Source organism: Dama dama, chromosome 8, assembly GCF_033118175.1.
Source record: "Dama dama isolate Ldn47 chromosome 8, ASM3311817v1, whole genome shotgun sequence".
Lineage (NCBI taxonomy): Eukaryota > Metazoa > Chordata > Mammalia > Artiodactyla > Cervidae > Dama > Dama dama.
Genome location: NC_083688.1, coordinates 7181575 through 7206314, shown reverse-complemented (window position 1 = coordinate 7206314; position 24740 = coordinate 7181575). Strand labels below are relative to the sequence as shown.

Sequence of the window (24740 nt, the reverse complement as noted above, 5' to 3'; positions counted from 1 at the left end):
CACCTAGCAGAAGCAGAGACTAGGAAACATGTTAGATCTACTTTAGAATAAGAGAATGGCTGGTGGAGAACAATGAGAAGTTTATGTTTTAATATTTATTTAGTTCATGTTTGGCTGCACTGGGTCTTAGTTGAAGCTTTTCTCTAGTTGCAGTGTAAGGGCTTCACTGTCCTGTGGCATGAGGGATCTTAGTTCCCAACCAGGGATCAAACCCACATCCCCTGCATTGCAAGGCAGATTCTTAACCACTGGACCACCAGGGAAGTCCCTGCAAGGAGCAGATTCTGATACAAATTCTCAAAGGCTTACATTCAGACTCTGAGCATGGAGATTTTTAAATGAGATGGTTGGGTAGCATCACTGACTCAATGGACATGAGTTTGGGTAAACTCCAGGAGTTGGTGATGGACAGGGAGGCCTGGTGTGCTGTGGTCCTTGGAGTCACAAAGAGTCGGACACAACTGAGCAACTGAACTAAACTGAACTGGTGACTTTAACAAGAACTGAGATTAAGAACTGTTGTCCTGGGGGTTGGCAAAAAGGAAGGGATGGAGAACTTTCCTTGGTACCCCTTCAGAGAGGAAGGAAAAGCTGGAGCCTGGTCCTTGGGGGTACCCCTGGTAAGGGAAGGGGCAGATACCCCTAATTATGGCTCCCTCTTCTCTGCCCTCCAGAAGGGAATAAACACTTGAGCATCCACATCCTTCAAACTTTACATATCTTATCCCATTTAATCATCACAACAACCCTACAAGGTCAGCACAATTATTATTCCCATTTCACAGATGAGAAAAACTGAGGTTTAGAGCTGCCCTGAGTCACACAGATGAATAAGCAGCACAAAACTGAGGTTGGAATCCAGGCCCAAGAGGCTCGGGATCCCTCCCGCTCAGAACCACATTGCCTCCCACACGCCAGTGTGTCTCCACAGGTACAAAAATGACATGAGAATTGATCCCCGCCTCTTTCCTGCCGGCAAGTATCGAATCACCAACAACTATGGACTGCTGACACTGGAGATCAGGAGGTGAGAACATGAGCCCCAGAGAGACCCACGGTCCCAAGCCCCAGCACTACCAAGGCCAGAGCAGGTCCAAACCGCTCCTCAGAGCTATGAGCCATATCAGCCTCAAAAGAGTGAATGTGGGATGGACCCTCCTTTCACTCACATAGAGTCAGATTAAATAAGCCTGAAGTGGGGCCCAGGAATTGGTATTTAACAGACACCCCCATGTGATTCCAATGTCTTAGAATACACAGTGAGAAATTTGGACTTGGCTAGCAGCTAGGTATGTGGGGAGAGTTCCTTGCTGGGGGCGAGAACACACACACACACATATACACACGCGCACGTGCAAGGGGAAGCAGAACAGAGAGAGGTAGGCCTTTCAGGAGGTAGTGAGTCTTAAGCACAGTGTTGAAGGAAGAGGCAGCATGCATGGAGGAAATGAGCACAGTATTCCCCAAGGTACGCACTGTTTGTATGAACTGCCAGGCTCTGAATTCCTCCAGGTGCCAAGCCCTGTGCTCGCTGCTTTCCGAATATAGTTGTCAAGGCCCATTCTCATTCTCTCAAGGAAGCATTGTTCCATCCATGTGACAGATGAGAAAACTGAGGCTCTGAAAGATTAAGGCTCTTGCACAGCTTGTACAGGGCAGGGCCTGGGATTGAGTCAGTTCTTTCCACCTGGGTTCTTTCCAATACACCAAGCCCTCCACCTCAGCCCACTGGGGCTCTGGGAGACACGAATATAAACAGGAGGTTCCAGAAGCCAAGTGGGGCTGAGTGGACATAAATACCTGATCCTCCAAGGCTCCACAGGGAGGTGCCCCATGGACCACACCGTCGGTGACAGCATGCAGGGCTGGGGCAGCCTCGGGGAGCAGGTGGAACTGACCTTTGAAACCAGAGGGATGCCTGCTCCAAGCAAGCAGGGGAAGAGAGGGGCCACCAAGGGGCCTCTCTGCTTGCCGATGGGGCCAGATATGCCCTACCACCACGGTGGCCCTGGGGTGGAGCCAGCCCCAGCCTCCACGAGGAGCAGGGTTGGCCTGGCTGGTGGTGAGCCCCAGGCCTGGGCTTGAGAACACCTGGGCAACTGGCCCAGGTCTGACACAGGCTGGCGGTGTGCCTGGGCATCTCCTGCCCCAGGGTTCTGCCCAGGAGGTGTTGACAGAGTGGGGAGGCCATGACCCAGAGCGGGCTTGTCCCCTTGAAGTGGGGTTGAATTCCAGTTGCTCTGGGACTCTGGACCAGTCACTTAGCTCAAATGTTATCATAACAATCGTACTTTCAAAGCGCTTTCACCTTAAGCCGAGGTGTTATGTTTTCCCAGTTTTTCAAAGGCGGGCCTGGAGGTGTGGAGAGGGACAGGGGCAGCCCAAAGGCACCCAGCTTCTCAGGGGCAAAGCCTAACCTAGAGCCTAAAGTCCTCCCATAAATACCTGCTTCCCCACCCACCGTGCTCTCCGGGCTTGAGTTTTCCATGGAGCCCAGCAGCCTCGGGGAAACATCTCCCTCCCTCCTTTTCAGATGTACCATTGAGGACGCAGCCACCTACACAGTGAAGGTCAAGAACGCCTTCGGCCAGGCCTCCTCCTTTGCCAAAGTCCTTGTCCGCAGTGAGTCCTCCCGTGCCCAAGAGGCCAGGTGGCCCACAGCCAGCCCTGGATGAGCAGATGAGGACATGGGTCTGCACCAGACTCGGGGCGGGGCAGGGGTATTTGTCCTGGGATTGAGTAACCAGGGCAGCCACCGGGACTCCTGCTTCCCCGAGGCCTTCAGAGCAAGTGAGATTCTCCACCCTCAGGCTATTCAACCTATATACCAGTTCAGTGCCTGTTCAAGAGCAGGCTTATCCTACCGGGTTGGGCTTTTGGGTCCAGATCCAGCTCAGGACTTCTGGGAAGGCGGCCTGGCCACCAGAAGTCCTCAGAGGGCAAAGGCTGAGTCCTACCACCTCCCCTGCTGACCCTCACTGCCCTTTTTAGCTTCTGGTGCATATTTCCCAGTTAGCTCAGAATCCTCCTGGACATTGATCAGAGCCCAAAGCAGGAGAGACCCTCGAGTCCACCAGACCCCAGGCCGCAAGCTTCCTCTGATGCTGGTGGGCCATGTGAGCCTGGGCACCATCACGCTTCCCTGGCCTCCCCATCTGCAAACAGGGAATCCTCCTGCTGCCCCAGATGCTCCTATGGGTTAAATGTGATGGTTTAGGTAGAGCTTGGCTGCAGCAGACTCTTGGGGAAGGATAATCCTCCCCCAACCACCCTATCAGCCCATGGCCCAGGCAGGGTCTAGCCAAGGAGGCCACACCTTTGAGCCCAAGTTCAGCTCAGTTCAGTCGCTCAGTCGTGTCTGACTCTATACGAGCACGCCAGGCCTCCCTGTCCATCACCAACTCCCGGAGTTTACTCAAACTCCTGTCCATTGAGTCGGTGATGCCATCCAACCATCTCATCCTCTGTCGTCCCCTTCTGCTCCTGCCTTCGATCTTTCCCAGCATCAGAGTCTTTTCAAATGAGTCAGCTCTTTGCATCAGGTGGCCAAAGTATTGGAGTTTCAGCTTCAGCATCAGTCCTTCCAATGAACACCCAGGACTGATCTCCTTTAGGATGGACTGGTTAGCCCAAGGCCTTGCCCTAAGGACCCAGAGAGAGAAACTCCATGTATGCAAATTCAAACACACACACTCACACACACACACACTCACACACACACACACTCACACACACTCACACACATACTGGGTGGCAGGCAGGCTGGAGTCCAGCCCCACCTCCCCAGCTCTCATCAGTCCTTGTTCAACTGTCCTTCACAGCCTCTCCACCCTTCTGCCCTGTTCCCCAAATAGCTCTTGGGAGGCAGTTGTCCCGTTGCCGAGCCAGGCTCTCTGGGTGGAATCTGAGCCATCCAAAGTCTAGTGCAAGGTCAGGTATCAGGCCCTCAGACCCTACCTCCCTCTGTCCGCCCCTCCTTCCCATCACCTCCTCTGAATCTCCGTCCCTCCCTCCATCAGAGCCTTCCCAGGGACCAGTGTCATGCGGTGGTTTCAGGCTGTTGAGGTGCTTGCTGGGTGATCATGCCTCAGTTTCCCCATCTGTATTAGAGGATAATAATGTCACCAAGAGACAAGGCTGCTGTGAGGATTAAATGAGTTAATGAGCATCACGTGGTGCGTGCTATGTGAACAAAAACTGTTCTCACTGTCCCCTGGTGATCTGTGTCCACACCGCCTTGGACTTCACCCTGAAGCCCCCAGGAGACTTTCCTAGCGCTGCCCTGAACCTACCAGAAATCCCAGTCTGATCATGCTCCACCTCTAGGACTCTGTGATCCTAGCAGTGGGTGGGTTTTGCCCATGGCGATTCTCCAGAATACTAGAGTGGGTTGCCATGCCCTCCTCCAGGGGATCTCCCCAACCCAAGGATCAAACCCAGGTCTCCCACATTGCAGGTGGATTCTTTACCATCTGAGCCACCAGCGGAGCCCAAGAATACTAGGGTGGGTAGCCTATCCATTCTCCAGGGGGTCTTCCTGACCCAGGAATCGAACCTGGGGTCTCCTGCATTGCAGGTGGATTCTTTACCAGCTGAGCTACCGGGGAAGCCCTTGGGAAGGAAAACACCATTTATTGAGCACCGACTATATGCTAGGGTCCTGCTAAGGGCTTCGTTCATGTGAACTCAGGTATTCAGAACCCACCACCGCCCCCATCAGGTAGGACTCAGGAAGGAAATGAGGCACAGATAGGCCAGGGAACTTTCTCCAAGTTGAAGAGGGAGGCCCTGCTAGATCAGGACACAGAGGCCATGCCCCCAAAATCCAGTAGCAGTGTGGACGCTGAGCCTTCTCCAACTCCCATTTGCTCTGGGTTTCAGCTTACCTGGGGAAGGATGCTGGCTTCGATTCGGAGATCTTTAAAAGTAAGGAGGCTGGGGAGAGACGGGCTTTCAGGGAGGAGGGTGTCTGGGGCCCCTTTAGAATATAACCATCCATTTTCCACAAAGGGATGTCCATGTGGGAATTGCCTGTAAACTGTTAATACTTGTGGACTGGCTTCTGGGGGCCCCCAGGCACCCAAGAGTTTCCCCTAACCGCTGGGCTGTCCAGTGGCTAAAGCTGAATGAGAAAAAGGCAAAGCCAAACAGACAAATGGATATTTGCCATTTCAGTTCACCTGGTCCCACCTAAAGAAATCTCTTCCCCACCCCGCAGCCCCCAGCATCAGGCTCTTCTCCTTGTTAAGACCACCTGGAGAACTGTGAATCCTGACCCAGCAGAGTGGGGACACCCCAGAAGGGTCCTCCTCACTTCCATCTAAGCCCCAGGCTAAGCCGACACAGCCTCAGAAAACTTCTGTCCTAAATTTCTGTTCCCACCAGGACTGATGTTTGGCCCCAGCGTGGAATTCACATCAGTACTGAAGCCGGTCTTTGCCCGTGAGAAGGAAGCCTTCTCCCTGAACTGCCTATTTTCAGAAGACGTGTTGGACGCTGAGCAGAACATCCAGTGGTTCCGAGACGGTGAGGACCCCCGGTCCTGGCCCCCAGCCTGCAGAGGCAGAGATAGACCCCTGGTGGAGAGAGGAACTCAGCTATGCCCCTTCCCCAGCCCATACAAACTGAGTGATGAGTGCGGCCGAGGCAGAGGGAAGCTGAACAAGCCAGGTGGGCTCAGATCATATCACCCTGCAAAGGGTCACCGAGCGTTCACAGTGCCAAGCCCTGCGCTGGGTGCCAGGGCAGGGGCAGGCACAGACACGCATGAGGCCAGGGGGCTCTCCATCCGAGAGCGGGCAGGAAGCCAAAACAACACAGCTGCAGCCTCTGCCCCTCGAGAGCCTCTGGTTGAGAGCCCTTCAGGCACACACGCTCGCCATCAGCACGCTCGGGTGAGGACTCTGAAGCAAGAGGAACAGGGGCCAAGCGCAGGAGGCAGGTCAGCCTAAGGAGGGTCAGGGCGGGGTGTGACACCTGCCTCCGGCTTTTCAGAGTCAGCGTGTGGGTGCAGGCAAGAACTGCTACTCGGGAGCTGGAAGACCGCTGGGGGATCACGGGCCAGGGCTGGGGAAGGCCCAGTCAGCTCAGGCGGAAAGAGACGGATCAGCCAGGGAGGAGACGGGCGGCTGAACCTCCTGCCCTGTTCGTGACCAAGCCTGCAGCCGAAGAGCCAGGAGTGCAGCACCCCCAGCAGCCTGAGCCTAGGGAGGTGCCCCTTGGGGGCCTGGGGGTGGAGGGGTAGGGAAGCCACAAGCCCTGAGAAACTGCTGTGACAACAGGCCGAGATGTCCCCCAGACCTCTCGGGGACAGAGGTGGTGCTGGCGGGCAGGAGGGGCCTTTGCGGGACAAGGAGCAGCATGGTACGCAGCAGGACCTCGGGCGAGGCCTGGAGCCCACAGCCCCTTCCCTGAGTCCCCACCCCTCTCCCTAAGGTCCCACCTGCCGACCTCCCACCCTCCTCCCCAACCCTGACCCCCCTCACCAACACCCCAACCCTCTCAGTAAGTCCTCTCTCCCTTTCCTGAGTCCCCATCCCCCGAACAAGCCCCCTCCCTTCCTTGAGCTCACAACCCCCACCCACCGAGCCCTATCTCCTTCCTTGAGCCCCCAGCCTCCCAAAGAGTCTCTGACTCTCACACCAGGCCCCCACTGCTCTTGTTCCCACTTCCTCAGAGAACCTCCAACTCCTCCCCGAGCCAGCAGCCCCACGCCCCTTCCCCAAGCACTCCCCACCCCCGCCACCCCCACCAAGCCTGCTACAGAGGGAAGTTCAGAGATCACCTTGGCAGAGTCCTGAAGGTCGCCACCTGCTCCCCCAACTCCCCAGCAGAGCCTCCAACCGCCGGCCACCGCATCTCTGCCTGGATCCCAAAGCACCTACGGGTTCCCGGGTGAGCTCCGGATCTCCCACGAGCTCACCCTGCACCGCCTCTCCCTGCAGGGAGGCTGCTGAGGTCCTCCGGCCGCCGGCAGATCCTCTATGCTGACCGCCAGGCAGTCCTGAAGGTGGCCTGCGCCTACAAGGAGGATGAGGGCCTCTACACTGTCCAGGTGCCGTCGCCCTTTGGGCTCCGGGAGCAGAGCGCCTACGTGTTTGTGAGAGGTAAGGGGTAGCTGGGCGCAGGGGGCCCAGCCAGAGCCCAGGGACCAGGACTCTGCCTTGACCGACTTGCCGTGGGACATGGGGGCGAGTCCCCAGCTCCTTGGGGCCTCAGTGTCCCTGCTATATAGTGAACGGGGGTGTTGAGGCAGAGTCTTTCTAAGATTGCCCATGACCCTCCTCCAGAGGGACCCAGCCTGAGAGTCTCAGGCTTGGAGGGAGTTGGAGAGGAGGGCTGAGCATGGGCTGGCATCCTTCTAGTCCTGCTTGATTTTTGCCTCCCGGCTTCGCCACTTCTGCTGTTGGGTGACCTTGGGTGGTTGGCTTTTCCTCCAGGAGATTCGGTATTCCCAAGCAAAACGGAGAATTGCTCTGGGACTCAAAGATGAATTGTGCCAATTGTTCAGGCAGATGGTGTAGAATGGGCCCCTAATAAACTGGACTCCCACCCACCCACCCCTAGATGCTGCTATTTAAAAGAACAGGCTGTCTTGGTCTTGGTCTTCAAGATCAACTGCACCCCTGGGGGGTTAGCGAGAAGAGGAATGATGGGTGGGAATGGGAGGGGGTTGGTTGCCAAGTGGACATTGACTGGAAGAGCTGCCCCTACTGTCTTCCCTCACCCCACACCGTCCTGGGTTTCAGATGCTGCAGCAGAGAAGCCAGGAGTCCCAGGCTCCCCCTTGAATGTTCGATGCCTGAATGTGAACAGAGACTGCCTCATCCTGACCTGGACCCCGCCCAGTGACACCCGGGGCAACCCCATCACCGGCTACTCCATCGAGCTGTGAGTGGATCTCTTGCATGGCAGAGCCCACGGGGGGAGATGGCTCTGTGAGAACAAGAGCGGGGGCCACAGGAAACAGGGACCCCATGCCTCTCCTTGGGACAGGGTCGGAGGCAGGTGTGTTAGTTAGGGGCAACAGAAGGGTGTCCAGCACTGGAGTCAGCCACTGCCCCTGGACGCTTTACGGCACAAGCTGACCCTGGAAGGGACAAACATCAGAGCTTGAAACCTGAGCACACGTGGCTTCAGTGGCTACTTTCCTCCCTGAGTGAGAGACCCAGGAGTCCTGAGCCTGGAGGGAGGGGGGCTTCCCAGGAGGGGGAGGGCCCACACGTCCCTCCTCCTTCCCCCACCGCCAGCTCTGAGGCCCTAGCTGGAGTTAAGGCCTAATCCAGCCACTTGAATCCTTACAACAACCCCTATCTGAGGGGGTAGGGGATGCGCTAGTGCCCCATTCTACAGACGAGGAAACTGAGGTACACTGCCCCTGATGTACACTGAGGTACATCCAGCCAGTGCTAGGAATAGCGGTACCCAGAGGGTGTAGAGATCCCAGACTCTGAGGATCCCTCTAGAACACACACCAACAGGGGAGTGGACAGTCCTTGGGGAAATGCTAAGTCACCCGCTCATGAGCCACGTGAATTTGGGCAAGTCGTCTCACTCCTTAAACTCAGATCCCACTGGTAGAGTGAAGGTAATCACACCTAACCTCAAGGACCTTCAAGATTAAACAAGATGATGGATGTGAAGGGCACAGCACAGCTCCAGCCCACAGGAAAGTTCCATGAATGGCACTAGCTCTTTTGATTAGCATCCTGGTTGGTGGAGGATGGTGAGAAGTCCTCCTATGGACCCAAGCTGGAGCCGGGCTTTTAAATGGAGAGCAAGTATTTCCCTGGCCGAGACAAGCTGGGCGGACAGCCCAGGGTGGGGGAATGGCCCTGCTAGAGGCTCAGACTGAGGGTGTGAGTCACGGGCAGGGTCTGAAGCCAGGGATTCTCTCCCACAGGTGCCAGGGAGAGTCGGAGGAATGGGTGCCGTGCCACCAGGCTCCCGGCGGGACCTGTCGGTGCCCAATCCAAGGCCTCATCGAAGGCCAGAGCTACCGGTTCCGGGTGAGAGCCGTCAACAAAGCGGGCAGCAGCGTCCCCTCCAAGGCTTCCGAGCCGGTTGTCATGGGTGACCGCGACGAAGCTCAGAGGAAGACAGGTGGGCACAGAGGCCCTGAAAGGACGGGCTAGAGCTTCCATCAGGGCACACCCAGGACTGCCTCACACAGGAGACAGGCGCACGGCCCCCATTCCCAGCCCTGGTCCAGAAGACGAGACACAGCCCAGCCCTCAGGAACCCCCAGTCTGATGGAGGAGACACAGCCTCAGTTCAGTTCAGTTTAGTTGCTCAGTCATGCCCGACTCTTTAGGACCCCATGGACTGCAGCATGCCAGGCCACCCTGTCCATCACCAACTCCCGGCGTTTACCCAAACTCATGTCCATTGAGTCGGTGATGCCATCCAACCATCTCATCCTCTGTCGTCCCCATCTCCTCCTGCCTTCAATCTTTCCCAGCAACAGGGTCTTTTCTAATGAGTCAGTTTTTTGCGTCAGGTGGCCAAAGTATTGGAGTTTCAGCTACAGCATCAGTCCTTCCAATGAATATTCAGGACTGATTTCCTTTAAGATGGACTGGTTGGATCTCCTTGCAGTCCAAGGGACTCTCAAGAGTCTTCTCCAACACCACAGCTCAAAATCATCAATTCTTCGGCATTCAGCTTTCTTTATAGTCCATTTCTCACATCCAAACATAACTACTGGGAAAATCATAGCTTTGACACAGCCTCAGGAACCCCTAGTCTGATGGAGGAGACATAGTGCTGTCCTTAGCAACCCCTAGCCTGAGGGGGGATTTAGAGCTTGTCTGCTGGAAGAAATACAAATCTTAGCACCAGATGCTAATCTGGGGTGAAACCACAGCACCTTCTTCAGATGCCCTTAACCACAGGAGGGAAACTGCCCTGACTCAGAAGCTCCCAGCCTGGAGGGTGGAGGTGGGGAGGCAGAGAGTGGGGGACAGAGCCCTCTCAGCCCCGAGGAGTCACCCTGACCCGGGTATGCTGTGCCCTCGGAATCTGACCCCTTCGCTCCTCCTTTTTGTCCCACTTTGTCCCCATCGGGCAGAGCACCTCCGGGGTCTGAGAATGCCACCTGCCTGGGGACACACAGAGGGGCCGAGAGGCCAGGACCAGGGGTGGGGGAGGAATTGGCCCCCAGAGCCGGACAGGCCCTGCCCTGTCCCTTCCTGCCCTAGCCACACGTCCTGCAGCCCTTGGTTCTCCGCTAACGGGTTCCATTCTCCATCCTAGAGATCCCCTTTGATATGGGAAAAACCATCACGGTCAGCACAGATGAGTTTGACGGTATGTGTGAACCCCCTGATCCTTGGCCTCAAGACTCCAGCCCGCCACCTTTGCAGTCTGGAAACTCTGGGACACAAACTGGCCCGAGGCAGAAGCTGTCTGTGGGCATGGGTGGGATGGTGAGCGTGGGGGATCCAACTTGGGGCCAGGCTCTTGGGTGGGTGCCTGTGCCCCTCCTGGGGGAAGCAGACATTGGGGAAAGTCTCCAGCAGGACATGGGGACACCAAGGCTCTGGTTCCGGCCCTGCCTGCCCGGCCTTGTTGTGTGATTAAAGCAAGTTCCTGCCCCTCTTCTGGGCCCCGACCCCCACCTCTGTGAAGTGAGGGGCTGAGATCTGGGATCTCTGAGGGCCCACACATCTCAGTCCCCGGGCAACTCTGATTCCAGACTTCGTGACCATCCCCTCACCCCCGACTAACGTCCACGGCAGCGAGATCCGTGAGGCCTACGTGGTTCTGGGCTGGGAAGAGCCGAGGCCCCGGGGCAAAGCCCCGCTGACGTACTTCCTGGAGAAGGTACGGAGACCCCAAGGGCCCCGGCCCCAGGCCAGCCAGAGAAATAGAAACGCTGTGGGACCAGGATGTGAGGGGGAGTGCTGGTCCAGGGAGGCGCTGAGAGACCCCAGCGGCATCCCCTGGGGAACCCTAATGAGAAGAGAATTTTCTGTCTGGAAGTCCTGAACATAGCCCTACACGGAGGCAGGGGGGTGGATTAACCTTTTGAGGTTATCTCCAGCTATGGAAGGGATTTGAAGTGTTGAGGGGAAGGAGCTACTGACATTTAGATGGAGGAACTGGAGAGGTCTCCCCAAGAAGGTGAGTTTAGAGTAAAAGCCTAAAGGAAATGGGGCTTCCCTCAAAGCTCAGTCGGTAACGAGTCTGCCTACAATGCAGGAGACCGGGTTCAAAGCCTAAGTCAGGAAGATCTCCTGGAGAAGGAGATGGCAACCCACTCCAATATTGTTGCCTGGAAAATCCCATGGATAGAGGAGCTTGGCAGGCTACAATCTATGGGGTCGCAAGAGTTGGACACGACTGAGCGGCTAAGCATGGCACTAAAGGAAATCAGGGGCCAGCCAGAGATTTCTGGGGGAAGAACATTCCAGGAAAAAAGATGAGCAAGTACAAAGACACAGAGGCAGGGGTGGGGCCTGGCACCATCGGGGAGCAGCAGGGGGCCACGGAGCCTGGTGGGCGGACAAAGTGGGATGTGGGAGTGGGATGTGACTCGGGGCTTGGGAGGGTTCTGAGCAGACATGGATGGGATTTAACTTGAGCTGTAAGAGGATTCCTCTGCCTGTCATTTGGAGAAAAGATTGAAGGGAGTTAAAGGTAGAAATAGGCAGACCAGATCAGAGGCTATTGAGATAGCTCAAATGGTGAGAGACGATGGTATCTTTGGATCAAGGTTCTGGAAGGGGAACTTGAGAGTGGTAAACCATGGTTGGATTCTGGATAAATTTTCAAGGTAGAGCCAGCTGGATTTGGGATTTGGGGGTATTTTTTGGTTGGTTGTTTTGTTTTGTTTCTTGGCCACACTGCGCAGCTTGCAGGATCTTAGTGCCCCAATCAGGGATCAAAGCTGGGTCCTGGCAGTGCCTAACCACTGGACCACCAGGGAATTCCCCCAACTGAATTCACTGATGGAGTATATCTGAGGGTGAGAAATGAGAGAAAGAATCCAGGAAGGCTTCCTGGACTCTGACCTGAGCAGCGGGAAGGATAAGTGCTTTGACTAGATGTGGGCAGCACTGGCGTGGAGGCAAGTTCAGGGTCAGTTCCCCTGAATGTGAGATGCTCCACGGGCATCCAGGTAGAGACATCACAGAGGCAGGTGAATCCAAAGCTCAGGTATTGAGGGGCATCCTGGGGTGGGGAGAGAGGTTAACGAGAGCACGTGTGGGAAGAGCTCTCCCACTTAACGCCAGGTTCCTCTTCTTTGTCACAGTCGGTCATAGGCAGTGGCACCTGGGAGGCCATCAACTCAGAAACTCCTGTGAAATCCCCAAGATTCGCCCTCTTGGATCTGGAGAAAGGGAAGTCATATGTCTTCAGAGTGCGAGCGATAAACCAGTACGGCATGAGCGATCCCTCGGAGCCCAGCGAACCCATCGCCTTGAGGGGGAAGCCAGGTACCAGGGATGCAGGAGATGGGCGCAGGCCAAGCCAGGCCGTCAGCACCAAGCCTCGGGCCCCTGGTGGCTGCAGGGACACAGCCACGTGCATTTCTCTGCTCCTGACCACTCTGCCTATCACAAAGCCGAGAAGCAACATGATCACGGGCCTGTAAAATTTCAGACCATGAAGAATTACATTTCAAAAAAAAAAGAATTACATTTCTCTGGGCAAGAGGCTCTTGGAAGTACAGGCATTTTTTTTCCAAATCAACAATTCGTGGGTTGCAGAATCCAGCTGGGTCCAGCACAGGAGCTGTCTGTGACCAGTGGCCCCTCAGGGCTAAAGGTCTCCAACCAGAGTCTGATCCCCCTCGTGCAGCCAGGATTGAGCCCCTGGGCAGGCCTCCCGCCATCTCCTTGGTCCCACCCCCAGCCCTGCCTCGTCAGGTGGGACCCCTCTCAATAGCAGCACAGCGTGGACCCGGGCAGGTCATTTCTGAGCAGCAAACCTTGATGTCCTCACCTGCCAAACCTACTGTTCTGGAGGTCTGGTTATTGCCCCCGCCTCTGGTTCCTTCCTGAGCTTCCCAGCAGCAGCTCCACCCTGGCCTGACTTTCCAGGGTGCCCTCTCTCCTCTGAGGCCTCTGGATTGTGGGGTCCTTCTCTCTTTGATAAGACCAGATGGGTCCCTGAAGCTGCCATCACCAACGAGCCTTTTAAGGAACCAACTGCAGCACTGCCCATGTTAGAAAAGCCTGATGTGCTGCAAGGCCTGTGTGGGAAAGATTATCAAGTCCTAGATTTGTAGTGTTCAATAATGTAGAAAAAAGATATATATAAATATATATATATATATGCGCATATATTCAGGCTTCCCAGGTAGTGCTAGTGGTAGAGAATCTGCCTGCCAATGCAAGAGATATAAGAGACACAGGTTTGATCCCTGGGTTGGGAAGAGCCCCTGAAGGAGGGGCATGGCAACCCACTCCAGTATTCTTGCCTAGAGAATCCCCATGGACAGAGGAGCCAGGTGGGCTACTATCCATGGGGTCGCAAAGAGTCAGACACAACTGACGCGACTTAGCACACGTGAATGCATGTACATATTCATCATAAGTATAAATAGGTTGGTGGGCAGATGGAGTTTTTCTTTCATTCTAGTCTGGTTAATAATAAGCTTGATTCAGGGTCCCAGCCAGTGAGTGGTTTGTGACTGGATGTGGGCAGTCTCTGGACCACAAGGTAGCCTTTGGACAAGGTTCTGGTACACTTCAGAGAAGGAAAGGAGAGGAAAAGAAGAGAGAGGAGGGGAGGAGAGGAAAAAAGAAAAGGAATTGACTTGTATTATGAAAGCAAAAGTATCATACAAAAATAGGAGAATACAAAAGAAGCAAGAGAGAAAGAGAGAATGGAAGCAAGGGAGGGAGGGAAAGAAGGAAGGAGGGGCAAGAATGCCCCACCCCCCTAAATCCCACTGACAGGGTAACCACTGTGAGTATCCAGGTACCTGGGCTTCTTCTGGTCTTTCGACCACATGCCTACCAGTGCATCTTTTTGAAAGTCCAATCAAGTCGTATGTAGAGCTTTGCATTCTACTTTTTAAAATTAAGATTATATCACAAACACATCCTCAGGCCTTGAAATCAAGATTTTAGTGTGTGAGGATGAATCCATACATGGATACCCTCAGCTCCACTTCTTGCCCACTGGCAGAATCAGGTCTCCTGGATACACGGGGTCCCTGCGTGACCTCCTTCAAGTCTCTCCCCACCACCCAGCCTCCATCCACTGCCACACTGTCTTCAGCCTGAGACTGAAGTTTCTGATAGGACCTTCCTGAGCCCAGGACCCCATCTCTACCTCCCCTGGGCCAAGTACAGAACCTGGCTCAGAGGAGGCACTGAACAGGTACTGGGTTTGTGTTGGATGGATGCTGAGTTCAACCTTTGCCTGTTGATGTCAAAGGACCACTAGAACACAAGGAGAAGTGTCCAGGGGAAATGGAAGATGAGGCTCTAGAATTTAGGTGAGAGAGCAGGGCTGGCAGTAAAGCCTGGGAATTCACCTGCAGGGAGGCGAGGACTGAAGCCACGGGCATAGGTGGACCCTTCATGCCTTTCTTGGGAAGAGTTCAAGAAAAATGGAGCAAGTCAAGCAACTGAAGCTTGGAGGAGTCTCAAATTTGGGGACAAAGGGAAGAGGGGAAAACATAAATAGATGTGTAAGGAGTTTGAGAAATACAAAGAGTACTAGGAAGGTCCTGTATCTGACATCTATCCATTCATCCATCCATCCCTCTATCCATCCATCCATTCATCCATCCATCCCTCTATCCATCCATCCATCCATCCATTCATCCATCCATCCATCTTTCCATCCATTCATCCATCTATCCCTCCATCCATTCTCCCATCCATTCATCCAGATCTCTTCATTTAACAAATCATGGCAAAAAAAAAACAAAAAACAAATCATGGCAGACCCTACCTCAAGGAACATTGTCTCAGAAAGCCATGAATGTTAACATTTCAACAGGAAACAAAAGATGTTTCCTAGAGATTGAAGATAAACGCTGAGGAAAATTGTGAGATCTGGTGACTTCTAAGAGAGAAAGTGACAATGAGGATTGATAAAAGAATTTTAATGAGGAAGTGGAAATGTTTGAAGGTGAGAGAGGACGTTCAGAAAACAAGAGCCTGGAGCACACCTCTGGGACTAGAAAGAGCTGCCCAAAGCCCCAGGGCATGTCTGAAATGCTTGTGGCTGCCCCCAGCCACCCCCCATCCCGTGTGCGCTCCTCTCTGCCTCTCCCACACCTCTCCCCCTTCCCAGCCGTGTGACAGCATCTTCACTCAACCCATATTTCTGTGTTTTAGCCACTCTCCCACCTCCAACGCAAGTTCAAGCTTTCCGAGACACACAGACCTCTGTCTCCCTGACCTGGGATCCAGTGAAAGACAGCCCAGAGCTCCTGGGTTATTACATCTACTCCCGGGAGGCAGGATCATCTGAGTGGCGAACAGTTAACAACAAACCCATCCAGGGCAGCAGGTGAGTTTGCCCGCACCCTTCCTGCCTCAGAAATAATAATAATGATGATAATTATAATACAGTAATAATGATGAAGCTTGCCATTCAAGACATGGTTGGGCACAGGGCATTGTTCTAAGCTCTTTTCATATGTTAGATCATTTAGTTCGACCTGCAATCCTATGAACTTAGGGCTACTTTTTTGCTTGTCTGGCTGTTCTGGGTCTTCATTGTGGCACACAGGCTTTTCTAGTTGTGATTCACAGGCTTAGTTGCCTCATAGCACGTGGGATCTCAGTTCCCCAACCAAGGATCAAACCTGAGTCCCCTGCAGGGCTAGGCAGATACTTTACCGCTGGACTACCAGGGAAGTCCCAAGACTACTATTTTTATTGTCACTGCACAGAACAAATTGAGGCACAGCACAGATAAGTGGCTTGCCAAAACATCCTTAGCCAGTGAGTAGAGGAACCAGGACAGACAGCCTCTTTTCTGGCAAACTCTCTCTTAAGGGCACGCTATTTGGAGGTAGCGGTGAGTGGCTAGGTCATGTCCTTCCAGGAGCTCAGAGACAGAGAGGCAGAGGGTACAGGCTGGGAGGCCAGGGTTCGGGCTCCTCACCCACCCTCGCTCACCAGGGACCTTTGCACAGAGACCCGCCCTCTCTGAACCTCAGCTCAGCCTGCCTGTCCCATCCCCATCCCCTCTGAGCTTCCCTCCTCACTTGGTGGCCTGTCCTTGCAAGCAGAAGCCTCAGGCTTCTGGGCTCATGACGTCTCTCCATTTTGAAGCTCTGTGGGATCAGGGACTCAGTTAATGACACATATCCCCCCATTAGACTATCCCCAAGAAAAAAAAAATGCGAAAAAGCAAAATGGCTGTCTGAGGAGGCCTTGCAAGTAGCTGTGAAAAGAAGGGATGGAAAAGCAAAGGAAAAAAGGAAAGATATACCCATTTGAATGCAGAGTTCCAAAGAATAGCAAGGAGAGATAAGAAAGCCTTTCTCAGCGATCAATGCAAAGAAATAGAGGAAAACAATAGAATGGGAAAGACTAGAGACCTCTTGAAGAAAATTAGAGATACCAAGGGAACATTTCATGCAAAGACGGGTTCAATAAAGGACAGAAATGGTAGGGACCTAACAGAAGCAGAAGATATTAAGAAGAGGTGGCAAGAATACACAGAAGAACTGTACAAAAAAGATCTTCACGACCCAGATAATCACAATGGTGTGATCACTCACCTAGAGCCAGACATCCTGGAATGTGAAGTCAAGTGGGCCTTAGGAAGCATCACTGTGAACAAAGCTAGTGGAGGTGATGGAATTCCAGATGAGCTATTTCAAATCCTGAAAGATGACACTGTGAAAGTGCTGCACTCAATATGTCAGCAAATATGGAAAACTCAACAGTGGCCACAGGACTGGAAAAGGTCAGGTTTCTTTCCAATCCCAAAGAAAAGCAATGCCAAAGAATGCTCGAACTACCACACAATTGCACTTGTCTCACACGCTAGTAAAGTAATGCTCAAAATTCTCCAAGCCAGGCTTCAGCAATACATGAACTGTGAACTTCCAGATGTTCAAGCTGATTTTAGAAAAGGCAGGAGAACCAGAGATCAAATGGCCAACATCCGCTGGATCATCAAAAAAGCAAGAGAGTTCCAGAAAACCATCTATTTCTGCTTTATTGACTATGCCAAAGCCTTTGTCTATGTGGATCACAGTAAACTGTGGAAAATTCTGAAAGAGATGAGAATACCAGACCACCTAACCTGCCTCTTGAGAAACCTGCGTGCAGGTCAGGAAACAACAGTTATAACTGGACATGAAACAACAGACTGGTTCCAAATAGGAAAAGGAGTACGTCAAGGCTGTATATTGTCACCCTGCTTATTTAACTTATATGCAGAGTACATCATGAGAAACGCTGGACTGGAGGAAGCACAAGCAGGAATCAAGATTGCCAGGAGAAATATCAATAACCTCAGATATGCAGATGACACCACCCTTATGGCAGAAAGTGAAGAAGAACTAAAGAACCTCTTGATGAAAGTGAATGAGAAGAGTGAAAAAGTTGACTTAAAGCTCAACATTCAGAAAACTAAGATACTAGCATCCGGTCCCATCACTGCATGGCAGATAGAAGGGGAAACAGTGGAAACAGTGGCTTACTTTATTTTTCTGGGCTCCAAAATCACTGCGGATGGTGATTGCAGCCATGAAATTAAAAGACGCTTACTCCTTGGAAGGAAGGTTATGACCAACCTAGACAGCATATTAAAAAGCAGAGGCATTATTTTGCCAACAAAGGTCCGTCTAGTCAAGGCTGTGGTTTTTCCAATGATATAGATGTGAGAGTTGGACTATAAAGAAAGCTGAGCATCGAAGATTTGATGATTTTGAACTGTGGTGTTGGAGAAGACTCTTGAGAGTCCCTTGGACTGCAAGGAGATTCAACCAGTCCATCTTAAAGGAGATCAGTCCTGGGTGTTCACTGTAAGGACTGATGTTGAAGCTGAAACTCCAATATTTTGGCCTCCTAATGCGAAGAACTGACTCATTGGAAAAGACCCTGATGCTGGGAAAGATTGAGGGCAGGAGGAGAAGGGGACGACAGAGGATGAGATGGTTGGATGGCATCATCAACTCGATGGACATGGGTTTGGGTGGACTCTGGGAGTTGGTGATGGACGGGGAGGCCTGGCGTGCTGTGGTTCATGGGGTCGCAAAGAGTCAGACATGACTGAGCGACTGAACTGAACTGAACTTTACCCCCCACCCCATTCCATCTGATGACTGACCAGGCCCTGAGCGCACCTGTGGGCTCCCCTCACCCTGGGCTGCAAGATCATTTCACCCCAAGAAAGAGACAGGAGCTAGCGCCACACTGGCTCACGGTGCCTCAGTCACTCACGCTGTCACCTCTAAAGTTCGGGTTGTGGACAAATGAGCTCAGAGTCCAAGTTATCCCTGGAATGATATCTCCCCAAGGACTTGCATCCAGGTGGGCATCCCTGGGAGCTGAGCGAGAGTCACGTGACAAGAGTGGCGTGTTGGAAGAACGTGTCACACGTGAGAGTGGCGTGCTCCTCTGGTACATGCAGAGAGCTCATCACACGTGTGTATATCTCATCGGTTACGGGTGTCAGGGCCAGGAAGAGGTTGAACACAGCTGCCCAGGAGTGTTGCCAGAGGTGATAGCCTAAAGCAAGCTCAGCTGGAAGGCAGGGCCTGGTTCACCACCATGCCACGAGCTCCTCAGAATCTGGCTCACAGGAGATGCTCACAAAAGACTTGAGTGAATGAATAATGAATTGGCAGGCACTATGCTGGGATTCAGGAGGCCTGGGCTGTAGTCCAGATTGTGTTTCTGATGGGCTGTGTGCTCTTGGTTCACCTCATTCTTCCTGCAGAAGGCCTTCCCTACCTGTAAAATGAAACTGGTTTGCTCCATAAGGGCCCCTCCAACCTTCCAACATTCAACTCCTTGAGGTCAACTGGCCAAGAGAAGCTCCCTATAGAATAAGATTTGCTCCAGGAAAATGTTGATAAATGGAGAGGGGAAAAGAGGGTCACAATCTGGACCTTACCAAGAAGGGACAGGATGGGAGGACACTTTTCTCTAAGCCAGAATGCCCTTGTTTGTCTCTGGCTGATGATTCTCTTTGGGGGTCTTTAAAGGGACTCTATTTTAGAGTTACAGCCTTTGTACAGATAAAAAGACCACTTGTGTTCCCAGGATGAGGCCCAAAGTCCTGGAGATCTACTAGATTGCTCAGTTCAGGGGTTGGCTACCTGGGCCTTCAAGTGGTACCTTTCCCAAGGTATTTGCCTTTTTTTTTTTTTTTTTAATTTTGCTGCAATGGTGCACAGGCTTCTCTGTAATTGTGGCACTCAGTCTTAGTCGCCCCGTGGTATGTGGGATCTTAGTTCCCCAACCAGGGATTGAACCCGTGTCCCCTGCAATGCAAGTCAAATTCTTAACCACTGAACTGCCAGGGAAGTCCCCAGCATGTTTGCACTTTAATGACAGGCTCTAGAAGTCACAGCCTTTAAAACCTTAAGGACCTCACCCTCCAGGATGCAGGCATGACTTTGGGGGCAGGGACACGGTCTTTAGGTGAGAACTGAGGCCCTCCAATCTTCCCATGCTGGGGGCCACTTATCCCCCACAAGGTTGTTCTAGAGATTTCAGGGATGTCTCCAAACGTTTGGCCATCCCTGAAGGCTGCACATTTCTCTCCCAGGTTTACAATTCCTGGGCTAAAGACAGGGAAGGAGTATGAATTCTGTATCAGGTCCGTCAGCGAAGCCGGAGTCGGGGAGAGCTCAGCTGTCACGGAACCCATCAGGGTCAAGCAGGCTCTGGGTGAGTCCACAGGGCAGGTGCAGCCTGCAAGCCTGGGGGGTGGGCAGCCGTGGCCTGGGCAGAGAGCTGGGGGCTTATCGACCATCTCTTGGAGGGTCCAATTCCAGAGGCCACAGGGCAGAAGCCTCCCTGGGGGATCAGATGCTGCCCCTGACCACCCGATCCTTTGAGAGGAGAGTAACAGTGGCCTGAGGCCAGAGTGGAAGCCCAGGTGTCCTCCGTGTAGCAGAATCAGAGTTTTCAAGGGACACCGCCGGCTAAGTCAGCACCCCCAGAGGGTGGGCACCCACCAGGGGAGGCTCATTACCTCCCTTGGGCCCCACTGTCCAGTCTGGCCACCCCCTGGGAGCACTGACCCCCTTGCCTCCCTGTAGCTACACCGTCCGCGCCATATGACTTCGCCCTCCTGAACTGCGGGAAAAATGAAATGGTCATTGGGTGGAAACCCCCGAAGCGGCGTGGAGGGGGCAAGATCCTGGGTTACTTCCTGGACCAGCACGACTCGGAGGAGCTGGACTGGCATGCGGTCAACCAGCAGCCCGTCCCCACCCAGGTTTGCAAGGTGAGGCTGGAAGGCGGCCATCAGCCTGAGGTTCTGACTTACACAGGCAGAGACCAGAGGTCGGGGTTGGAGGTTCTGAGGCTGAGAGACCTCAGGCTCCTCAGCCTCCATGATACGGCTGATTATGAAGGGCAGACCAGTCTCACCGAAAGTCCCCACAGACCTCCTGCAGTGACTCGATCCTCTGTCTCCCCAGCCTCGGCCTTCACAGTCTGTGTTTCTGCTCTTCAAGGTCAGCAACCTCCATGAAGGTCACTTCTATGAGTTCCGTGCCCGGGCCATAAACTGGGCAGGTGTTGGCGAGCTGTCGGCGCCCAGCAAGCTGTTTGAGTGCAAAGAGTGGACGATGCCCCAGCCAGGTGAGCGGATGGGGGGAGCCAAAGCCCAGTACCAGTCCTTGCCTCCCTCCCCAAAGCTAACCAGTGACGATGAACACCACCGCCCGGCTCTCTTTCCCCTGCCCCCTTCCACCAACGGGCCCTGTAATCCTATCCACAGATGGTCTTAACCCAGGCAAGTCAAGAGCCCTGACCTTGGCCATTGACGGGCCCTGCACCCCTGTCCAAATTACTCTCTAGCTCAGCACTCCATCAGAAGTGCTCCTGATTCTCACCACAGACCAATCTCAACCCCCAAAGGCACACGGCTAGGTGACCAACTCATTCCAGCTTGCCCAGCACTTTCCCCGCATTATCATCAAAAGTGTCATGTGCAGTCCTGGACAGAGTCACATCAGCATTCTCACACGGTAGCCCTGCACCTCCCACTTAGGAAGGGAGGACGCCAGCCTCCCACCTTTCTGTTTAGCTCAGTTCTGTTTTCTGCACAAAGCTTTTACCTGAATGGTTGATAGTCACCCTGTGTGAGGCTTGAGACAACATTATAAACAATTGATACTTACTGGGTACTAACAATAAGGTGTATTGACACCCCCCATCAATTCTGTCATTAATGCTCACAACAGCACTCTTTTATAAGAACTATTATTATCCCCATTTTACAGATGAGGAGACAAGAACATAGAGGTAAAGTAACTTGCCCAGAGTCCGCATAGCCTGAAAGGCTGGAGCTGGGACCTGAACCCCATACCTTGAGCTTCTACATTAAAGACTGAAATGACAAAGAGATCAAATGGATGAATGCTGTGTGAGGGGTGGGAATGAGGAAGATCAGGGATGTTTCCCAGAGGAAGTGCTACTGAGCACTGAAGAGTTAACTCTATGTCTGAGCCAGACCAAGCTTTGCCATGAAGCCAAGGCAGGCCAGGTCTCCACCGGCCCTGAGCGGGCACTTCCAGACCTGGGAGGGACCGAAAAATGGTCAAGCTTGCTGACTTACCACCCGCTTGCCTCCTGACTGTGTGGCTGGCATTCGGCTGTCTGGCTGGGTGCCTGGCTGCTCATCTCCTTCTCACCCACAGGGCCCCCGTACGACCTGCGCGTGTTTGAGGTGCGGGCCACCTCCCTGATGCTGACGTGGGAGCCCCCTCTCTACCAAGGGGCTGGACCTGTCACAGGCTACCGCATCAGTTTCCAGGAGGAAGGCTCTGAGCAGTGGAAGCCAGTCACTCCAGACCTCATCTCTGGCACCCACCTGAGGGTGAGTCCCCGCCTGCCACAGGGTGCAGCCGGCCTACAGAACATCAGAGCTGGACCGGCCCTCAGAGGTCACTGCCCTGACTTACTGGCAGCAGAAGATCAGAAAGGGGGTACGGCTTAGCCAGGGTCACACAGCGAGTTGGCGGGAGGTCTGGCTGGCAGGTTGGCCTTAACTTGCTCTGTGCTGAGTAGACTCCTCCCTAAAACCTCACTTGTAATCAGCAAGGTGTAGCAGCATCTGGGTGTGCATATCCCTCTTTAAAACACTTGGCTATTATTTACTTTTGGCTCTGCTGGGTCTTTGTTGCTGAGAGTGGGTTTTCTCTAGGTGCAGAGAGCAGGGGCTGCTCTCTAGTTGTGGGGCACTGGGTTCTGACTGCAGTGGTCTCTCTTCCTGCCAAGCATGGGCTCTAGGGCATGTGGGCTTCAGTACTTGCGGTGCACGGAGCTTAGTCGCTCTGTGGCATGTGGAATCTTCCCGGACTAGGGATTGAACCCATGTCTCCCCCATTGCTGGATGCATTCCTACCCATTGTACCACCAGAGAAGTCCTTGATATGCACATCCCTTAAGCTAGGAATTCTGCTTCTAGGACTGAACTGTAAAGAAACAATTAGTCAAATGTGCAAAGACCTCGGGGCAGTGATGCTCATTGTATTGTTGCTTATAAAGGCAAAAGCTGGAAACAACTTAAACATCCATCAGTAGTGGGTTTGTTTAAATAGATCACGGTGTATCCTTAATGCAAACTCAGTGCCAGGGAGTGTAAAGACTGGTAGTTTAAGGAGCAGTAATAGTATATACAACAAGGTAGAGCGACATGTAAGTTTTGACATGAAAATATATCCATCATATGTGGCTAAAAAAATGCACAATACAGAGCAGGATATTTGTATGTCAGATAACATTTAATATGGGCTTTGTTTTATTTACCCTGGTGGCTCATGGGTAAGGGACCCACCTGCAATGCAGGAGATGCAGATTTGATCCCTGGTTTGGGAAGATCCCCTGGAGGAGGAAATGGCAACCCACTCTAGTATTCTTGCCTGGGAAATCCCATGGACAGAGGAGCCTGGTGGGCTACAGACCATGGGGTCACAAAAGAGTCAGACTTGACAGAGCAGCTGAGCACATACACGTAATATATGTATATCACATTGTATATTAATGAATATATATGCATATACATATTCCCTGGTGGGCTCAGACGGTAAAGCATTTGTCTGCAGTGCGGGAGACCTGGGTTTGATCCCTGGGTAGGGAAGATCCCCTGGAGAAGGAAATGGCAACCCACTCTAGTACTATTGCCTGGAAAATCCCATGGACGGAGGAGCCTGGTGGGCTATAGTCCATGGGGTTGCAAAGAGTTGGACATGACTGAGCGACTTCTCTATGCATATACATGTTTCTTAATTTAAATGAGAAGCAAATTCTAGACTGTCTGGATAAATAATAAATCCAGCAGAATCACTGGTTTTATTCACCTGTGGAGGTTGTTTTGACTTCCTCACGTGTAGAAGGGAAAGCACAAATAATGCTCTTCTGGCATAACAAGAACAACTCACGAATATTTGTCTTCTCAGAAAATAAAGGTGTCCACTAGGTCATGTCCAGGTCTTGAGACCCCATGGACTGCAGCCCACCAGGCTCCTCTGTCCATGGGATTCTCTAGGCAAGAATACTGGAGTGAGTTGCCATGCCCTTCTCCAGGAGATCTTCCCAACCTAGGGATTGAACCCAGGTCTCCTGCACTGTAGGCAGATTCTTTAATAACTGAGCTACAATGGAAGCCTGTAGCATTCTTAGCAGACACAAATTACTAACAGACAATCCACAGACTTTCAGACGGTAGTATCTGTTTCTGAAGCCAGCATGTCTCACAGGCCTCCTTGGTTTAAGGAAAGTTCCATGAGATGTAATCAATTTTATTTTCTGCAGCTCTAAGGAGAGAGGGAATATTTTCTCCAACTCATTTTCCCGAGGCATCTTTCACCAGCAGGCAGGAAGGTGTGTGGGTTTCAACACCACAGGTGTACACTCTGTTAGCACCAAGAGGAAAGAAAAGTATGCTCGAGAGGCCCAAAACAATGTGGGAAGAAGATGCTAACAAGCAGAGTATGGTGCATGTTGCATTTCAACATGGTTTGAGTGCTAAGTCGCTTTAGTCATGTCCAAATCTTTAGGACCCCATGGACTGTAGCATGCCAGACTCCTCTATCCATGGCATTCTCCTGGCCAGAATACTGGAGTGGGTTGCCATGCCCTCCTCCAGGGGATCTTCCCTACCCAGGTATCAAACCTGCATCTCTTACATCTCCTCATTAGCAAGAGGGTTCTTTATCCCTAGCGCAACCAGGGAAGCCCTCAATGTGGTTTACATGCATTTAATACAAGTACTAATGGATTTTTACAATATTGTCAATTTTTTTGGTCATCTCTAGGGGTGGGAATACCAGGAGAGCCTTCACTTTATATTCTTTTCTATTGCTTTATATTCTTTCTATTGCCCCCAAGCATGCATTTCTTTCATAATTGGAAAAATAAAAATATTTCATTTTGAAACAATAATATTAAGGCTGTCTAAGACTGAATTGCAGAGGGATGAGTCCATGGGGTGCGCTGAGATTCTGCAGCCGCTGCTCCACTGTGGTAGAGTCAGCCAGTGCGGGACAGCTGACCCTCGAGAGCCACAGAGACGGCTCTTCCCTCTGCTCTCCAGGGTCGGGGAGCTTCAGTGACTTGGCACCATTTCTG

At 52.6% G+C, this 24740-nt stretch overlaps 1 protein-coding gene across 3 annotated transcripts in view; it reads left to right on the top strand.

Annotated features, from left to right (window-relative positions):
- The window catches only part of MYOM3 (myomesin 3), a 59606-nt gene that overhangs the window by 15733 nt on the left and 19133 nt on the right, over positions 1 to 24740 (top strand). For all 3 annotated transcript variants that reach the window (XM_061148203.1, XM_061148201.1, XM_061148202.1), the window contains 15 exons: positions 932 to 1027; positions 2534 to 2622; positions 4882 to 4926; positions 5386 to 5526; positions 6945 to 7106; positions 7749 to 7890; positions 8903 to 9102; positions 10255 to 10308; positions 10697 to 10824; positions 12257 to 12440; positions 15303 to 15477; positions 19705 to 19826; positions 20201 to 20388; positions 20621 to 20747; positions 21809 to 21987. In XM_061148203.1, the coding sequence (XP_061004186.1) occupies positions 932 to 1027; positions 2534 to 2622; positions 4882 to 4926; positions 5386 to 5526; positions 6945 to 7106; positions 7749 to 7890; positions 8903 to 9102; positions 10255 to 10308; positions 10697 to 10824; positions 12257 to 12440; positions 15303 to 15477; positions 19705 to 19826; positions 20201 to 20388; positions 20621 to 20747; positions 21809 to 21987 (2032 nt within the window). The remainder of the gene's footprint in view (positions 1 to 931; positions 1028 to 2533; positions 2623 to 4881; positions 4927 to 5385; positions 5527 to 6944; positions 7107 to 7748; positions 7891 to 8902; positions 9103 to 10254; positions 10309 to 10696; positions 10825 to 12256; positions 12441 to 15302; positions 15478 to 19704; positions 19827 to 20200; positions 20389 to 20620; positions 20748 to 21808; positions 21988 to 24740) is intronic.